Source organism: Danio rerio, chromosome 11, assembly GCF_049306965.1.
Source record: "Danio rerio strain Tuebingen ecotype United States chromosome 11, GRCz12tu, whole genome shotgun sequence".
Classification (NCBI taxonomy): domain Eukaryota; kingdom Metazoa; phylum Chordata; class Actinopteri; order Cypriniformes; family Danionidae; genus Danio; species Danio rerio.
The window spans coordinates 45,062,730-45,081,821 of NC_133186.1; the positions used below are offsets into that span (position 1 = coordinate 45,062,730).

Sequence of the window (19,092 nt, forward strand, 5' to 3'; positions counted from 1 at the left end):
TTTTACCTAATTATCCCAGCGACTCCTGTATGAATCGTCCAGTGATTCATTTGTTCCCAAACCCCTCCTTAGCGCGGAGCTAATCTGCGCTGATTGGACCGATGACAGTCTGTCGCGATTGGTCGACTGCCTTCAGTCAGAGAGGGAAATGGCCAATAGCTAATCAGCAATTTAAAAAGTAATCACAGTTCATACACGCTCGATAGTATAGACGTGGATTTTAGCTGCCACACTATGGCGAGTGGATAGTGCCACGGATAACCGAACGAAGGAGACAGTCGTGTACTGGCCATACCACACACACACAAAAACACACACACACCTCCGGATGACAACGCTCCCGCTTCCGCCCGCACCCGCCAGGTTTTAGCCTGAGAACCCGCTCCGTTTTCTGCCCGCCGCGCCCGGTCCCGCTAGAGCGGAGAACACAACCAAAAATCACCCAGTATACAGTCCAGACAGCCAAGCTGTCGTTCGTTCGTTCGTTCGCTCTCTCTCTCTCTCTCTCTCTCTCTCTCTCTCTCTCTCTCTCTCTCTCTCTCTCTCTCTCTCTCTCTCTCTCTCTCTCTCTCTCTCTCTCTCATACGCGCGCGTGCGCACTAACACACACATAAGCACCACGCAGACTCTCTCTTTCTAATTCGCATAGCAATATCCGTGATATTGCTAGACAGCCCGCTCCCGTCCCAAATTAAACCCGTTACCGACCGCTCCCGCGATTTATTCGGAAATTTATTCCCGCGGCTGTCCCCGCGCCAGATTTCTGCGGCGCGGGAATAAATTTCCGAATAAATCGCGGGAGCAGAACTCTAGCACGGAGCTCCATAAACAAACAGCACGCGTCGCGTTTTTAACGTGACTTTGCACGCGATAAGATCAAATATCCAGTTAACCTGATACAGTACACGCGGTTACAAGTAACAAATCACAACTAAATACATTTGCAAGCTAGAGTCAACGAGGCAACAACTTTAACCGCACGTACTTACACTTGAGAAATGGAGGAAGAAACCCATCCTGACGTCCATCAGTTACTCTTTACTGATCCTTCCTTTAACAAACTCAGATGAAGTATTCTTTGTAGCATGTAGCTTCCAGTAGTTTCCAACTGCTTGGCTATAATGCTGAGGTTTCATCTTTGGGTAGAGACTCAATATATCCATCTGCAGTGTGACTTCAATCGACCGGCATGTTTGTGTGCGTGTGTTTGTGGGTGTGCGTGTGTTTGTGGGTGTGTGTGTGTGTCTGGGGTTCTGCGTCAGAGGGCGGGGCCTCAGGTTTGAAATCTCCCGGGTTTGCGCGTGCACGTGAATAACTTGGTTTCGTTCGTACGTCATGGCGAAACACCTAATGAGTCGGTATCAAGGCGACTCGTTTGAAGCACTATGAGTCGACTCTTTTATAGATGAATCAACCGTTTTAAACACTGTATTCTTACAGATTTAAGCCTTAGCTGGATACTTCGCTTCACTTAGAGCTGTGTTACACACTACATGGAGGGGAATTTTCAAAAACCCATAATATGGGCTCTTTAATAAACAGACTTTTTGAAGGGTTTAAATTGTAGTAATTTCATTTATAGCCTTTTTGGTCACATATGCATCCTGTTGTCATAGACAACACATCTCATACCACCCACACACACACACACACACACACACACACACACACACACACACACACACACACACACACACACACACACACACACACACACACAGTACTGTAAGCATGCATGCTCCACACCATGGCCTAACTTGTTTAAATAGCCATCAAACTACAATGATGCATTATTATCGAACATTTTCCATTTTAAAATATAGTACAGCAGCTTTACTGCTAAAAACTTGTTTCTCTCTGTTTCCTTTATGTAAATTACAGAAATCAATGAATCTTAATGTCTACAAATATAAATAAATCACATTAATTTCCATAAAGATTCTATCTTCACAATATTACAAATGTCTTCACAATATAACGTTGAAATTTCCTAATGTAATACCAACAAGCGGGACAGAACTTGTGAAGTATTTAGTAAAAAATCTCTTTTAATTTATTGTTATTGTCATAATAATTATAAGGGAGCATCTGTACTTTTTCCATAAAATGTTACCCACACCGCATCATTACAATAGCAGTCATACCTAGTAGAATAATAATATTCTGCTGAAATAATGAATATTTATTATTATCCTATTATTATTTTTACTGGGAGAAGCCAAACATAATCGACCAACAAAAAATCTACTAAATTTAGCATAACTTGTGACGAAGAGTACCTTTCAGTAAAGTAACTAGAACTGATGATGTATATCCCATAAGTATAGAAAATCATTTTGGAGAAACAGGAAAAAAAAGATGAATATATATATAAAAAATGATTTATATATATATATATATATATATATATATATATATATATATATATATATATATATATATATATATACACACACACACACACAGTTGAAGTAAGAATTATCAGCCCCCCCCTGATTTATTAGAGCACTTGTTTATTTTTTCCCCAATTTCTGTTTAACAGAGAGCAGATTTTCTTCAACACATTTCTAATCATAATAGTTTTAATAACTCATCTCTAATAACTGATTTATTTTATCTTTGTCATGATGACAGTAAATAATATTTTACTAGATATTTTTCAAGACACTTCTATACAGCTTAAAGTGACATTTAAAGGCTTCACTAGATTAATTAGGTTATCTACGAAGGTTTGGGTTATTAGGCAAGTTATTGTATAATAATAGTTTGTTCTGTAGACTAGATTTTGTCTCTAACATGGTGTTTTAAACTGTTTTTAATCTAGCCGAAATGAAACAAATAAGACTTTTTTTTTTCCAGAAGAAAAAATATTATCAGACAAACTGAAAATTTCATTTTTCTGTTAAACATCACATGTTTTTCTCCTTTTTTAAATATTTTCCAAATAAAGGGGGCTAATAATACTGACTTCAACTGTATATATATATATGAGAATAAAATCCCCTTAGAGTTAGCCAGTTAGCTCATGAACCACAGTCCCTATCAGAACTATTTAGATTTTAAGAAACAAACAAAAGGATTGTTAACTGACAGATTTGGTTTGCATTTCTATAGCATTGATGCTGAAATCCTTTTGGATAAGTTGTCACGTTTGTTCTAGGAAATGTCTGGGGAACTTTCGTTTATAAAACTGAAAGTGAAAAGGCTACCTCCTGGAAACCTCAGCATTTGGATTAATGCCCAGATTCCGTTTAGGAGCACTTAGTCTCTGTGTCATTAGGAGATTTCTGGAATCCTAAACAGTTTAAAGGGCATCTATCATAGGAAATCAACATTTGGAGGCTGTTATTGAACAGATGTTTGTGATATAAAGAGTACACAGCCATATTGTAGTGGTATAAACACAACAAGTGCTTTTATAAAAATATTCTAATGTTAAATTCTGATCCAAATCTTGATCTAATCTAAATCCTGATCTTATGAACTCCACACAAGTGCGCGGCAGGCAGTTCTGTACAATTATGTAATTTATCGGCTTAAAGATATCGGCCTAATTTAGACATCGGAACGATAACGATAATCTTAAAAATAGCATTTATCAGCCGATAACAATATGGCCGCCTATATATTGTGCATCCCTTATAAAAAGACAGTAATATCATAAGCTTCAATCACGCAAAAGGAGTTTCAGTTTCTGGACATAAAATCACGTTGATTTGTACAGTAGCATAAAAGATATCCATAGAGCAGTGTTAACTTGTATCCTGTCACATTTGCTGCGAGCAGACAAGCATAAACAGAGTTAAAAGTTAATATACTGTATGTGTGTGTGTACAGCAAACTTTGTAACGGCAACTTTAAATGCAAAAAGGCTTGAATAAACTCCACAACAAATACATCAAATAATCATTGGGAAACTCCTGGTTCACTCTTACTTTGGTGTTTTTGACTGACGAAGCAGAGGTGCAGTTTCTGATTGGTTGGTTTATTTCAGATGGATATAAAATCATCTGATGGGTATTTTGAGCTGAAACTTAAGTCACATTTTGGAGACACCAATGACTCATATTACATCTGGTAATATAGGAATACTTTAAAATAGAACTGCTATCAGCCACTAAATATGATGAAAATATATTTTCAGAGTGCAGACATATATTTATATGATAGATAAACATATTTACAGACATCTCGCAACAATATTTTTGTTGCTTTATGCAATTTAGTTATTTCATTAAAATAACTGAAATGTATTATAGCTCGCATTGAGAATTTAAAGGTTGTTCATAAATCTACAGCGCATTATAAGATTATTAAACCCATGTTTCATGTTACTCATTAATTTTGAAAAGAGAGACAACACAACAGATTCTGATTCAGTTTTATTTTGTGTCATGCTTTAAGTTCACCAGTACATGCTTACATTGCATGATTGCCCAATACAGAAGAAACCGTTCAACATCAGCTATATTCAGTTGAAGTCAAAAAGATTTGCCCTCCTGTGAAATTTGAAAGAGATTTTTTTCAACATACCTTCAAACACAAAACTTTTAAAAAGCAATTTTGATGCAAAATTAACTTTTGTAAGCTGTTTGGACAGAACTTTGTGTAGGTATAGTGTGTGCACACTGTATATTGGATATAAGTTTTTATTTCAATTTCTTGATGTTAAAGTTGATCCAAATCACAGTGATTTTGAGGCCCACTGCAATGTGACATAGGAGTACGGTTTCCCTACCCACAAAACTGATTGACATGTCTCCATAAACATGTCCACAAAATGGGAAAAAGGGATTAAAAGATCTGCTCAGACTCTCTGTGATCAGCAGTACCCCAAGAATGAGTTTCAAACGGTTTTAAAACAGTGGATGTTTGTAATATAGAAAAGACAGTAAAATCTATGTAATTCATAACGGATTATTGAAGCACCACAGCCGCATAGAGGCTATACGAGGATGCTTCAAGTAGATGTGCAAACAGTGTAAATGTGTGTAGAAAATAATGCATCGTTGCATTGCACACAGGCAACAAAAACAGCTACACTGTCATCTGAGCATAAAATGTGAATATTCAGGAGGGTATAAGTGGTAAAATGGTATTTGTAGCTGAAACTTTACAAACACATTCTGGAGACACAGAAGACTTATGTAAGATGTTTTAAAGGGGGTAAAATAGGAGCCCTTTAATAACTAATGGCTTGTCGTTGTGATGGTGACATTGCATTATATTTTACTAGTTAATTCACAGGATACTAGTATTCAGCTTAAAGTGACATTTAAAGACTTAACTTGGTTAATTAGGTGTCACTTAAAATCTTCACAAAAGTTGGATCCAAACTGTCAATGGTGCCAGCTAATGCAACACACCTGCAAAAAAAAAAAAAAAAAAGAAATATTTATTTCTAATGAAATTAAATGTACTGTATTACAGTTTTTTTTTTTTTTTTTTTTTTTTTTTTTTTTTTTTTAATACAGACACTAGGACACATTTCTCAATACTTAGGTCATTTTGGCAAAACTCTTGACACAGTGAGCACAACAGAATCTATGTGGGTTAAACTGAGGAATAAATAATTATTGTTTAGGCACAAAATGCATTCAGTGACTACATCTCTCAAATTTCATCAATTTTCTCACTCAGACACAACAGCTGCCAAAATCCTTTGTTTGTACAGGACATTTTGCTTGGCTTACATACTTTTTTTCAAAACTGTTAAACTTATGTTCAAAACAATAACATAATGCAAACCTGAATAAGAAAGCAAAATTCAACAGCAGTATTTCATTGAGACCTTTTTCACATCTTAAAATGCAGTTTAACCAGCCAGATCAGCATTACTATTGTATCCGTTTCAGTCACAGATGGTGTGTAAACAAATTCTTGTGTTTTGGAATTACTTAGTGCAAAAAAAAAAATAAAAAAAAATAAACAACATAAAATATTGAGGAATTCTGTATCATGTCTGGTTCTTTCCAGTAACTTATATTGCAGTTATAAACTATATATATTGCAATTATAAACAGAGATGTGTCCTTGTTTTACACAAGAAAACACTGTGTAATGCTACATGTAGTTCGTGTTTTTAGCTCATTGTTTTGTGGGTGACAGTGTGTTTCTCAGCTGTCAACCTTTGCTCGTGTTCTGGAAGAATGAGTTTATTTGAGGCCTGTATAAAGTGTTTTGGTAGCTGTAGTGCATTTTGATTGTGAAACAAACTGCTTTGCCAAGCTTAAAGGCGGTTAGGTCACTTTTGCAAAACTCTTCACACAATTCTCTTAAGTATTGAGCAATGTGTCCTAGATAAAGCTTATAAAAAGCAATGTGTTTAGGTTTATAATTTGGTATTGAAATGTAATGCATAAATATTTAAAGACATACCTGCATGTCTACATGACTGAACATGACACTTCTGAACCCAGAAGAGCAATACTGGGATTCGGACCAAGCGTGACTCCAGTTCCCAGGACTTTGACCTCCAGCCCGTTTGGACCAACAGATGCACCGGTGTCGACTCCGAGTCCCACTTTCACACCGACTGGACCAGCATGAACTGATGCACTGCCAATTTCAGCTCGAGCCATTGCTTCTGCTCCTCCATCCGCATCAATTCCAATACCAGCTGAGGCATTCGGACCTTTGGCTTCTGCACCAACTGAAAATTCAGTTCCAACTTGTCCAACTCCCGCTTCTACATAAGCTTTAGCCTTGAGGAAATAGAGTTTGTATTCAGTGCCAATATACAGAGAGATTTAGAACAATAACACACTTTATGTGAATAAAAATGTAAAAGGAGGCAAAGAATGTGTCAGTTACAGTAGATGTATTTAGATGATGTATAATGCTGCTCAGAGGTGGCAGAAATCCACTTAACTCTAACTGACAACTGTTCTATTTGGCATTACATCTTCATACTAAATGTTATGCAAATACAGCTTTAACTAAGATGCGAAAAGATCAGACCCTTTAGGATTTTTGCAATTCTGTGAACTTAACGCAAAACTATAAGCAAATTTCTTCCAAGTTCTAAGGTCTTCATTTTATAGTGGAGCTATAGTGTTTTCGTTATATGAATTACAGAAATCAATGATTCTCAAGGTCAAAAAATTAATTAAGAACTAAAATGTATAGCTTTGTGTATATTTTCACAGCAAAACAATATTCTGCAATATTTGCAACTCAAAGTCAGTCAATTTTAGTCTAAAAAAATCTTGATTTTTAGATGCTGGTTTACATTAGAAGCATTAGAACTTTTTAACTGTTAGATTGATTCAGTCAAGGCTTAGGATTTATTTCGTCCTGCTCGATATTCCCTTTAAAACACAGCAGAAGTAATCTCAAACAAATTAAATCCTGCCCCTATCTTGTCAGAGCAATGAGGAATATTTTACTGCATGCTTCTTAAACAATGATAGCCCAAATAAATATCAGCATTCACTTACCATTTTTATGGTCTAAGATGTGTGCTGTATGTTGGTTTTCTGCCACACGTTTGAAACCCTCAATGAGACTTTGTTGAGCTGCTGTTTGATTGAGAGAGATCTGGTGGCAGACTGATGTGAAGGTGCATTCTCAGACACAGGGCTCTTTTATCTTCTAACCCCGCCCCTAAACATACTGCTGCCTAAACATACCCCAACCCTAAACCTGCCCCTAAATTGTCTCTTAGAGTGCATGTTTCCTTTACTATTATAATGCACAAAAACTATACATACATTAAAAATCAAATAGGTAATATAACCATGGACAGAATGGTAGCATGCTTGACGACAAAAAAGCTACAAATGAAAGGAAACAGAAATGAAACAAACAAACTTCGGGAGTATTAAACACCATCACTGAAAAAGCTTGAGATTTACAAATCATTAAAAATAGGAAGAATTGCAAATAGATAGTTTTTTTTTTCTATTTTAAGCATTGTTTTGTTTTTAAACAGTTTGATCAATTAAAGGTGCTCCTCAAACTTCTCAAACAATAAACAGAAGTCTGGAGTTTAAACATTATTGTACTTATAAATGTGACATTTTGCAAGCAGAAAAACCAAATTCACCATAAATCTTTTAGGTAGTTCATATGCAACACAGCCCGACAGTATGTTTTTCCAATACAAAATACATTCATTATCAATTCTGCTTTTAATAAAATCTTAGATGCTTTTCCAAAATGCTTTTGTAAATGGACAGTTAAAAAAAGTCTTGTCGATATCACTTTTAAATGTCTTAATGTAATAATGACAAGCGAGGCAGAACTTATGAAGTATTTAGTAAGACTATTTTTTTTACTTTACTAGTTGTAAAATAATTATAAATGGGCATCCATACCTTTTTCCATTAAATGTTGTCCACTGCATTATTGCAATTAGTCACATTTGGTAGACTAATAATATTCCGCTGAAATAATGAATATTTATTAATATTATTATTATTATTATTTTTACTGGGAGAAGCAAACCGTAATTGATCAACAAAAGAATCACCAAATTGAGCAAAATTTGTGACTAAGTAAAGGTATCTTTCAATAAAGTAACAAGACCTGATGGGATATATCCCATAAGTATAGAAAATAATTTCAAAAATCTTCACATAAAAAGCCCCTTAGAGTTAATTAATTGGCTGATCATGATCCACAGTCTCTATTTTTGTAAACAAACAAACAAAAAACAAGAATTGTAAACTAAAAGATTTGGTTTATATTTCTACAGCATTGACGCTGAAATCCCTTTTGGAAAACTGTCAAGTGTTCTAGGAATCGCTTGGGAGAACTTGGGACTTTCCTTCATAAAAGTGAAAGTGAAAGGGCTACCTCCTGGCTCTCATACACTTACTGTAAACCTCAGGGTTTGGATTAATGATTCACTTTATGAGCACTGACTCTCTCTCTGAGTCATTTAAGAGATTTTTTTTAATCCTATAAACAAATTAAAGGGCTCCTATCATGAGAGACCAACTTTTGTAAGCTGTTTGGACACGCAATGTGTGGAATAGTGTACACAGCCATATTATAGTGGTACTGTATAAACACTTCTAATTTTAAATCAGGATAAAAATCTCAGCGATTTTGAGGACAACCACACCATGACATACTGTAGCAGTGTTGTTTTATTGATTGACAGGTGCATATTATGTCTCAGTAATAACAGATTATCATGTGCAGAAGACGGGATTTGCTAAGAAACTGGAATCACAAGATCTGTTCCGACTATCTGTGATATCCAGCTGCACCTTAAGAAGGAATTTAAGGAGTTTATTTAATCTTCATATCTTATGATGAGCTATATATTGCTTTCATTTTTCTTTCTTGCTAACAATACATATGGACATATTACAGTAACTGGTCCTTTTAGCAGCTTTGCATTGTGGATACTCTTGATGAGTATCACTTGATGATTAACAAGTGTGAGTTATTTTGAGTATATTGAATTTAGACTAACCTAAAGGCAGAGGTGATAGCTACACAAAAACAAAAAAAGAAAAGAATGTAATTTAGTATGAGATAATATCATCCAGTCATTAATTAAAAATCAATCAATCAGACGTAGTTTATTTATATATATATATATATATATATATATATATGAAAAGAACATGGAATAAGATTTATAGTAGGTATAGAGGTTGTTATCATCATTAGTTGTCATCTTCTTGTCCATTAATCTTCACAAAGGTTGGATCCAAACATGTGTAATCTACTGAAAGCCACCTGCAAAAACCAAAAATAAATATTTACTCTTAACCCTTTTAAGGTGGAAACCTTGAAAATATTTCTTTGGCCCACATCTTGTATTGAATAATATGCTGGCACATCTTATGATGCCTGTTAAAGGTTTAAATGAAATCAAAAGTCTTAATTGAAAAAGAAAATCACACAAAACATTTTACTATAGTTAAACTATAATATATGATGAATACATTATGATTGGGTATTAAAATATAATGCACAAATATTGGAAGGTATTTAATACCTGTATGTCTACAAGATTGAACATGACACTTCTGATCCCAGGAGAGAAATACTGGTTCTTGGACCAACTGAGAATCCAAATCCCAGGAGTTTGACCTCCAGCCCATCCACACCAACAGATACACCGGTGTCGACTCCAAGTCCCAGTTTCACACCGATTGGACCGACATTAGCTGAAACACTGCCGATTTCAGCTCGACCCATTGCTGATGCTGTTAGAGTTGTACTGGCTAAAGCTATAGCTGATGCATTGGGGCCTTTAGCTTCTGCATCAAAAACACTGTATTCAGCTCGAGCTCGACCAACTCCTGCTTCTGCATAAGCTCCAGCTTTGGGGAGTCTCTGTCCTGGTTTATATTCATTACCAGTTGCATATGCACCAGTGTTAGCATAAACACCTTCTGCAGTGGCTGCTGCTGGTCTGTCAACAGTGTCAGCCATGCCTATAAGACCGCTTCCAGAAGCATTAACAGATCCAAATTGCACACTTGGCTTTTTTGAAATCTCATGTTTGATGAGCTTTCCTGTTTTAGTTCTTGACCTTTTAATCTCAGCAACATCACTTAAAACAAAAAAATCTGTTTCAGGGTTATTTCTATGCAGATTTCTGGTATAAATGGTACCAGATGTGTCTTCATCTGAAAATAAAGGAGAATATAGTTTCACTTCAGTGCAAACAAACAGAGAAATCAAGAAAATTACACACTCAATATAAATAATATGTTATAATAATGTGTTAAATACACAGTGCAAAAGTGAAACAGAAGGTGTTGTTTACAGTAGATGTATTTTATAGACAATGTTTAATGCTCTTTAGTGGTGGTAGAAATGCATTTACTGTAGGCTTTTTTTATTTGGCATTGCATCTTCACACTGAATGTTATTCAGCTTTAACTCAGATGTGCGAAAAATGCTGTTTTACAAGAAACATTATGGGCCCTATCATACACCCGGCGCAATGTGGCGCAAGGCGCGGCACAATACTTGTTCGCTAGTTTCAGCTTGGCGCAAGAGTCATTTTGAGGTGTTGCGCTACGCTGTTTAAATAGCAAATGCATTAGCGCTCATATGTGCGCCCATAGGCGTTTTGGTCTAAATAGGAAGGCGTTCTGAGGCGCACTGCTGGCACGTTGCTATTTTAAGAAACTAAAATAGATTTTTCATTTGACCAAAACTAACCCGGTCTAAACTCCGGCGCAGAGTTGCGCCTCGTTTACACACTGCTTAATACGCACAAGAGAGCAATAGGCAAATATCTTTACATATGAAAAAAATTTAAATATTAAGGATATATATAGGATATAATAAGAATAGATATAGGATATAAATATAAAGGATTAAAATATTACAAAACATTTTCTAGCCTACATAAATATGAAAAATCACTGCTTTTATGTCTTCATCTCGGGAGGCTTTTTCAGTTTATTCATAACAATTTGCTTTTGTATAATGTTAATATTATTAGCAGTATTATTTATTATATCCATATTTATATTTGTTTTATTAAAAACAAGCTTAGATTTGCCCACCTGTCAGGTTTTAGACCATATGGGGCACAGCATGTGTTTTAGGATATAATTCAGGTTTTTGAGCACATTTTGTTATTATTGTTCATTTATTCGTTTGCTGGAAATTAGAACTGAATTTAGAAACAGTTTTGAAACTAATATTTGCGCTTAACAAACGCAATTAATTATTTATAGACTAATTGATGTCTGTGCGTAAAGGTTTCCCTATCCAAGAGCGAAAGTGAAAGTAGATCCATTATCTCTCATTCTCACGCAGTAGATGCTCTGTTTAACAGTTTTCTTTTTAAAAACTGTTAACTGTTTGCTAGTGAAATGCTCAGTTTTTCCACTTGGACTGACTTTACGTCCTGTAAATAGCGAATGCGCTTATGGTGCGACACAACTGACTCTTAAAGGGAATGCGAGATGAGACTCTGATTAGTTTATTCTCAAAACACACCTATAACTCATTAAGAAAATAAACTCAACCCTTTTAGCCCATGCGCCACGGCGCAAAGCGGATTTTCCCATCCTTAAATTAGCAAAAATGCGTTCTGACATGCCCTGCGTTTTGCGCTCTGCGCATGGACCGTCAAAATAGAGCCCTAGAAGTATGTAATGGTGCAAAATCTGCCCGTTTGCTTTAGTCTAGATTTATTTCACCCTGCCCCAAATTATTCTCTTAAAAGCGCAACAAAAGTGAAATCTTTTGTGAATGGAGACTTGCATGGAGATACACAATGATTTGGACTGGCAACTGCCACTCTTAAAATACATTGTCATACCAGCATTATATAAAATTTACATTTTCCAGAAATGCATAATATTTTAAATTGAGGGCCCTAACATACACCCGGCGCAATAAGGCACAAGACGCATTTGCCGCAACGTGTTGCTATTTTCAGACCAGCGCAACCTTATCCTGTTTTCCGCCACGTTGTTTAAATAGCAAATCCATTTGCGCCAAATGTCCATGGTTGTTCCAGTCTAGAAATGAGGTGTGTTGAGGCACATCGTTGGCTCGCTGCTGTTTTGATGAACTAAAATAGAATGTTCAATAGACTAGCTGAAAGCTAAAGTCCAGCGCAGAGTGTGTTAGTTGTCCGCCTGCTTACACACTGCTTAATACACATAGGATGTACAGCAATACACAAATATCTTTACAAATGAAAAATAATTTGAAAAATAATCGTTTCAAATTTCTCATTTACACGAAAAGAGTCTTATGGATTTAGAGGGTTTTGCATCTGAACTCTTCGTATATTCTTTAAGGCTGAACTATGCCTTTAAACATTGATTTAAAGGGTCCATCTGTCTGAGCACTTCTCATATGAGCAGGCAAGTTATTTCATAAGTTTGCAGCAGCAACTGAGACATGAAAACAGTTCCCTTCTAAAAATAAATGACTGTATAAGTATTCACAAATGCTATATACACATAAAACATAGTTTACCACAATTAGAACATTAGGCACAAACAAAATAATTAAAATAATTATTGTGTCACTTAGATGTACAGATTTTGTAATAAATCATAAATGCCAACTATTAAAATGACCTTACCATGTTCAAGAAATTCAAGGTTACATAATTGTCGGTTTGCAGACATTTTAAAGTAAAAAAAAAAATCTTAGCAGGTCTTTAGTGGCTTGTCTGAGGAACTAAAATCTTTCAGAAGAGCTTGTTTGGTCAATCAGCTTCAGGCTGCCAGGTCTCAAACATTTATAGGCCAAAAGTGACTCAAACCACACCCCCCTCAAAAAAGAAATCTACTCCATCCAATCACAGTGTGGAATATTATGTTATTTTATGATTCAATCTGTATTACGCATCTCCTGTTAAACTCCTCTTTTTTTATTTAAAATGTTTGGTTGAATGAGCAATGAGTTTTTACAGCCTGATGCACAGGATGACATGGACATTTTTTTCTGTTCGCATATCGTCCTTTCACTTTCCAAACAGAATCAAGTTTGTTTCTTCATCAACTGACCTAGAATCTGCCCCACATTCATTTATGGTCTGAGTACAAGTTTATCATTAACCCTGGAAATGTTTATTTTAGTGTCAATGTTTAGCATTAGGGTATCACGGTGGCGCAGTGGGTAGCACAGTCGCCTAACAGCAAGAAGGTCGTTAGTTCGAGCCTTGCCTGTGTCAATTGGCATTTCTGTGTGGAGTTTGCATGTTCTCCTTGTGTTCGCGTGGGTTTCCTCCGGGTGCTCCGATATCCCCCACAAGTTCAAAGACATGCGGTACAGGGGAATTGGGTAGGCTAAAATGGCCATGGATATGTGTGGATGAGTGTATGAGAGCGTATGGATGTTTCCCAGTGATAGGTTGCAGCTGGAAGGGCATCCACTGTGTAAAACATATGCTGGATATTTTGGCGGTTCATTCTGCTGTGGCTACCCCAGATTATTAAAGGGACTAAGCTGAAAAGAAAATGAATGAATGAATAAATCTAACTTTTTTTTATTTTATATATATATATATATATATATATATATATATATATATATATATATATATATATATATATATATATATATATATATATATATATATATATATATATATAGATATGTATGTATATGTATATATATGTGTGTGTGTGTGTGTGTGTGTGTGTATGCGTGAGTGTTTAAAAGCGCCTGTGCAGTTTCATCACTTGAAGGAACCATGCCTGGAAATGAAACTTGTGCGATGCTCGTGCACCCAATCCTTCAAGGGCTCAAGATTCTTTGTAAGCAGCAGCAGTTGTTGTTGCTTTCGCTTTAACCACTGAACAGATTATTAATTGGCCTAACATTAACCGTGTGCGCGGCCTCATCCTTTTATAATCGCGCACAGAATGTTTTCTTTCTCTTTCTTTTGCTTGCTGTTATTTTTGTTAATATAGTTTAATAATTATCCTTTACAATAATATTGCTTTAATATGTTGTTGTATGCATAGTTAACTGGTGATCTGGGATCTTCAGCCAGAACAGACCACTGTGCAGAGTTTTAGGTGCGTGAGAATATATATATTTTTAAATGTCAGCTGTTTGTTGAATAAAAAGTGTATGTATACAGCAGGAGTTTAAGAGAGCCCCCCTTTGAATTTTTTTTTCTTCTGGAGAAAGTCTTATTTGTTTTATTTTAGCTAGAATAAAAGCAGTTTTAATAAAAAAAAAAAACTAATATTATTAGCCCCTTTAAGCTATTTTCTTCGATAGTCTACAGAACAAACCATCATTATACAATAACTTGCCAGTTACCTTAACCTGCCAAGTTAACCTAATTAACCTAGTTAAGCCTTTAAATGTCACTTTAAGCTGTATAGAAGTGTCTTGAAAAATATCTAGTCTAATATTATTTACTGTCATCATGACAAAGATAAAACAAATCAGTTATTAGAGATGAGTTATTAAAACTTATGATTAGAAATGTGCTCTCTGTTAAACAGAAATAGGGGAAAAAAATAAACAGGGGGGCTAATAATTCTGACCAACTGTATATGTATGCTGTTATGTATGTGTGTGCTATATATATATATATATATATATATATATATATATATATATATTCATTAATTTTTTTTTCGGCTTAGTCCCTTTATTAATCCAGGGTCGCCACAACAGAATGAACCGCCAACTTATCCAGCATGTTTTTTTTTGTTTTTTTTTTAACGCAGCGGATGCCCTTCCAGCTGCAACCCATCTCTGGGAAACATCCACACACACTCTTTCACACTCATACACTACAGACAATTTAGCCGAGGCTCGAACCAGCGACCTTCTTGCTGTGAGGCGACAGCACTAACTACTGCGCCACTGCGTCGCCTTATATATACACATGCACACCATACCCATGTAACTGACAGACTTCAGAGCATAGCAGTGTTTCATAGCAGTGAGCAACCTGTGCAATGACTAGAACAACATTTATAATGCAATAGGAATTGTTATCATCATTAGTCGTCATCTTCTGCAATTGTTGTTGTCCATTAATCTTCACAATGGTTGAATCCAAACAGGTGTAATCTAATGAAAACCACCTGCAAAAATAATCATTTATTTTTAAATAAAATCAAGTTGTAAAATTTAAAAAAATCACACAAAACATTTTACTATTGCTAAAATATAATATATAACTCTAAAATTGGGTTATTTAAATGTTATGCATAAATATTGGAAGGTATTTAATACCTGTATATCTACAAGATTGAACATGACACTTCTGATCCCAGAAAAGAAATACTGGTTCTTGGACCAACTGAGAATCCAAATCCCAGGACTCTGACCTCCAGCCCATCCAAACCAATAGATACACCCGTGTCAACTCCAAGACCCAATCTCACACCGACTGGACCGGCACTAGCTGATAGACTGCCGATTTCAGCTTGAGCCATTGCTGATGCTCTTAAAGTTGTACTGGCTTCAGCCTCAGCTGATGCATTGGGGCCTTTAGCTTCTGCTTCATAAATACCCACTTCAGCTCGAGCTCGTCCAACTCCTGCTTCTGCAAAAGCTCCAGCCTTGGGGAGTCTCTTTCCTGGTTTATATTCATTACCAGTTGCATATGCACCACTGTTAGCATAAACACCTTCTGCCGTGGCCGCTGGTGGTCTGTCAATAGTGTCAGCTATGCCTATGACACCGCTTAAAGAAGCATTGACGGATCCAATTTCCACACTTGGCTTTTTTGAAATATCCTTTTTGATCAGCTTTCCCTTCCATGTGTTTGACCTTGTAATCTCAGCAACATCACTTGAAACATTTAAATTTATTTTTTTATTTTTTTTTCGCAGATTGCAGGTATAAAATTCCCCATTTACGCTGTTATCTGAAAATAAAGGAAAATATAGTTTAGACATTTCAAAATGTAGCACACTTTATATGAATAAACTGCATGCTGAATGCACAGTGCAAATGTGGCACAGAAGGTTTCATATTCAGTAGGTGTATTTACACAATCTTTTGTTTCATTTTACCAGTGAAAAAATGGTCTAATAATGTTGTCAATGACAAATGACAGGCACATGTCTTAAACATAATAATTTAACCTTAGTTGTATTCTGTATGTAATCACTTTACTGTGAAATAAAAACCAGGACATGTTTAATGTCTGTTTAAATTAACCATTCCAAGAGTATACAAAATGTATCATTTTAACCAACAGTAGAGCTACACATAAGCCTGATATTATTATTGTTTTCCATATGTTTGAGAAATAACAACAATAACCATTTACTCAACCTTTATTTTACATCTACAGAATCGTGAGAAAATTGTGATCTTCATTTTAAGCAAAAGAATTGTGATAGTCATTTCATCCAGAATCGTGCAGCTCTAAACTCTATTCATATCGTAATATTTATCGCAGAAAAATTAAATATTGCAGCCCTAATAGGAACACTTGATAGGAAGCAGGTAGTACAAGATGTCAGTACAATAGAGTGGAGGAACTATGACGTCAATTTGCATGCAAAAACCCGGAAGCGAGTTAGCATTTTAGCAGTTGCAGTTCCCTCGTCCCAAAGTCAATATTTATCGGTCCAAAAACGAGCACAGCCAAATTTATATGTTATAGAAAAATATTAAATACAAATTTTAAAAAGAGGAAAAATCAAGAGTGAAAAAGGGAAACATTTTGTTGAAATTTTGTAGGTTGTAATTTTTTTTGCAATATTTTGCTTTAATGTATTGTCTTATCTTTCAATTTCTAAACATGTCTGGTGACTAAAATATTATTTTCATAAATATATCTGTTTAATAAATCTGTTTTGTTTAAATGCAAAAGGGACTAAGCCAAAAAGAAAATGAATGAATTTTCAAATGCACCAGCATATATTACCCATATTCACTGAGAAATGGAGAAAAATATTCATTTTCCAAATGGGCTGTACTCAATTATGCTGAGCACTGCATATTCTGATATATTACTCTGGCATATGTTTTATGTGGCAGATCCCCTTCCAGCCACAAAGACGTTACCATGGAAGATTAAATAAAAATACTTTCATATCAATTCATAATTCATTGCATGGTTTTTAAACCAAGGTTAAACTATTCAATTGCACTTACCATTGTCGTTGTCTCCATCGTGTGTTATTTCTCGGTTTTCAGTCATTTTTTTCCCCTGCCACACTGTTATGATGCACAGGAGTTTGCTGTTCGTATCAATATTATCTGGATGCAGACTAGCAAATGCAAGCCAACATTGTATGTCTCAGAGATGCACTCAATTGATTTAGTGATGTCACTGTGATGGTCAGGGTGGGGTTAGCTTTGCGCAGTAAAAGCATCGATATCAGCTGCACTCGGTCTGCATCCAGACTGTTCGTATTGTTGTTTTGGTTTCGTTTTCCTTCTCATTTGCTTCCAAACTCATATGTGCTCCGGGTGCTCCTAAAAAAGCTAATTTTAAAACTACCAAAAGCAGTTTATATAAAATAATGTTGTTGTGTTTTTGTATTTGCAAATGGTTTCTTCGGTATGAAGGGTGTGTTGTGGGGAAAAATAAAAGAGGTGTTGAATGTCTGTAAGTTGAGGCTAACATTGTTGTTATTTTCTCTTTAATGGTTTAACAATTTAGGCAATGTCTGGTAGATATACAACAAACTACATTTTGAGTGTTTTTTTAATATGTCGTTTCTGAATATTTATATTGATGTTGTGGCAAATACTACCATCTGCTGGTTAGAAAAAAAACTGTCTGCTTTACAGATTGCAGTTCAAGAAAATAAGTGTTTGAGAGAGCTGTGTGTTTTTCAGCTATGTCATCTATTTGTTTATTTTACACACTTTTGCTAAAGGGGTTACAATTTCTTCTAAAATATGAGTCATTTTTTAGTAGTGAAGACTTGTTCAACAGATATTTGACAGTTCAAATATGTAAGTGGCTTTTTTAATGGGAGAGGTAAACAGATTTTCCTCTTTTTTTACTGGAGAAAGTAATGTCAGAGATAGGGGATATTAAATCAGAAGATAAGTTAGAAGTTCAACATAACTTAATGACAATTTGTTTTTAATATTGTGGTGAAGTTTCTACCAGCTGTTTGGACTCTCATTCACTGCACTGAGCAAGTGTGATCGTAAATTGGATTAATTAATGAAACAAAAATGTTTTTGTGCCACATGACCAGATTAGAGCTGTTGATATGAAAGAAAATGAATGAGATCAGGCTAATTCTGCCAAACTGACAGACATGTGGAAAAGGAAAGATATGTGGTTTTAGGAAAATGTCGACTGCTTTAAATAAAATTACAATGAAGTGATTTGTCAAACATTATTTTAATACCAAACTTCAAATCTTTTGCACATTCCTGTAAAGAAAAACACAGCTGATTTATACAGTGTTTATGTAAAAGAACAGTGGAGTGGTTCAGTGAAAACACACACACACACACACACACACACACACACACACACACACACACACACTGACAACGAGAGAAATAAAGAGGAAAGCAATAAGCGTTCAATTCAGCTTTAATTATACAGTGTGAAACAAATGTGATTATTTTGCATCATTGCAGAAAATGATCAAGTATTTTCATTATGTCAGTAATTACGTTTGTTTTACATAGTTTTTGTTCTCATGGTTTAATAGTAAGTTTAACAATCATTTTTTCCAGAGTGAAAAT

The 19,092-nt window shown here is 35.3% G+C and overlaps 2 protein-coding genes and 3 long non-coding RNA genes across 5 annotated transcripts in view; 1 reads left to right on the forward strand and 4 right to left on the reverse strand.

Annotated features, from left to right (window-relative positions):
- Positions 1-567: 567 nt before the first annotated feature.
- LOC141376679 (uncharacterized) overlaps positions 568-19,092 on the reverse strand; it is a 100,077-nt gene continuing 81,552 nt past the window's right edge. The window contains exon 3 of the long non-coding RNA XR_012387381.1: positions 568-744. This is a non-coding gene — a long non-coding RNA (uncharacterized lncRNA). The remainder of the gene's footprint in view (positions 745-19,092) is intronic.
- si:ch73-106k19.4 lies at positions 4,374-7,563 on the reverse strand. The gene is made up of 3 exons (XR_224462.6): positions 7,440-7,563; positions 6,379-6,704; positions 4,374-5,366 (listed from the first exon to the last, which is right to left on the reverse strand). It is a non-coding gene; the product is annotated as a si:ch73-106k19.4 (long non-coding RNA).
- On the forward strand, positions 6,423-9,530 carry LOC141376680 (uncharacterized). Its single transcript, XR_012387382.1, has 2 exons — positions 6,423-9,369; positions 9,484-9,530. It is a non-coding gene; the product is annotated as an uncharacterized lncRNA (long non-coding RNA).
- si:ch73-106k19.5 lies at positions 9,511-13,149 on the reverse strand. The gene is made up of 3 exons (XM_073917136.1): positions 13,028-13,149; positions 9,959-10,595; positions 9,511-9,696 (listed from the first exon to the last, which is right to left on the reverse strand). The coding sequence occupies exons 1-2, from the start codon at positions 13,071-13,073 to the stop codon at positions 9,967-9,969; spliced, it is 675 nt and encodes a 224-aa protein (XP_073773237.1). The 5' UTR covers positions 13,074-13,149; the 3' UTR covers positions 9,511-9,696; positions 9,959-9,966.
- Positions 14,338-17,950, reverse strand: LOC108191666 (uncharacterized). The gene is made up of 3 exons (XM_017358411.4): positions 17,530-17,950; positions 15,652-16,288; positions 14,338-15,500 (listed from the first exon to the last, which is right to left on the reverse strand). Exons 1-2 carry the CDS (start codon positions 17,573-17,575, stop codon positions 15,660-15,662), a joined length of 675 nt encoding a protein of 224 aa, XP_017213900.2. The 5' UTR covers positions 17,576-17,950; the 3' UTR covers positions 14,338-15,500; positions 15,652-15,659.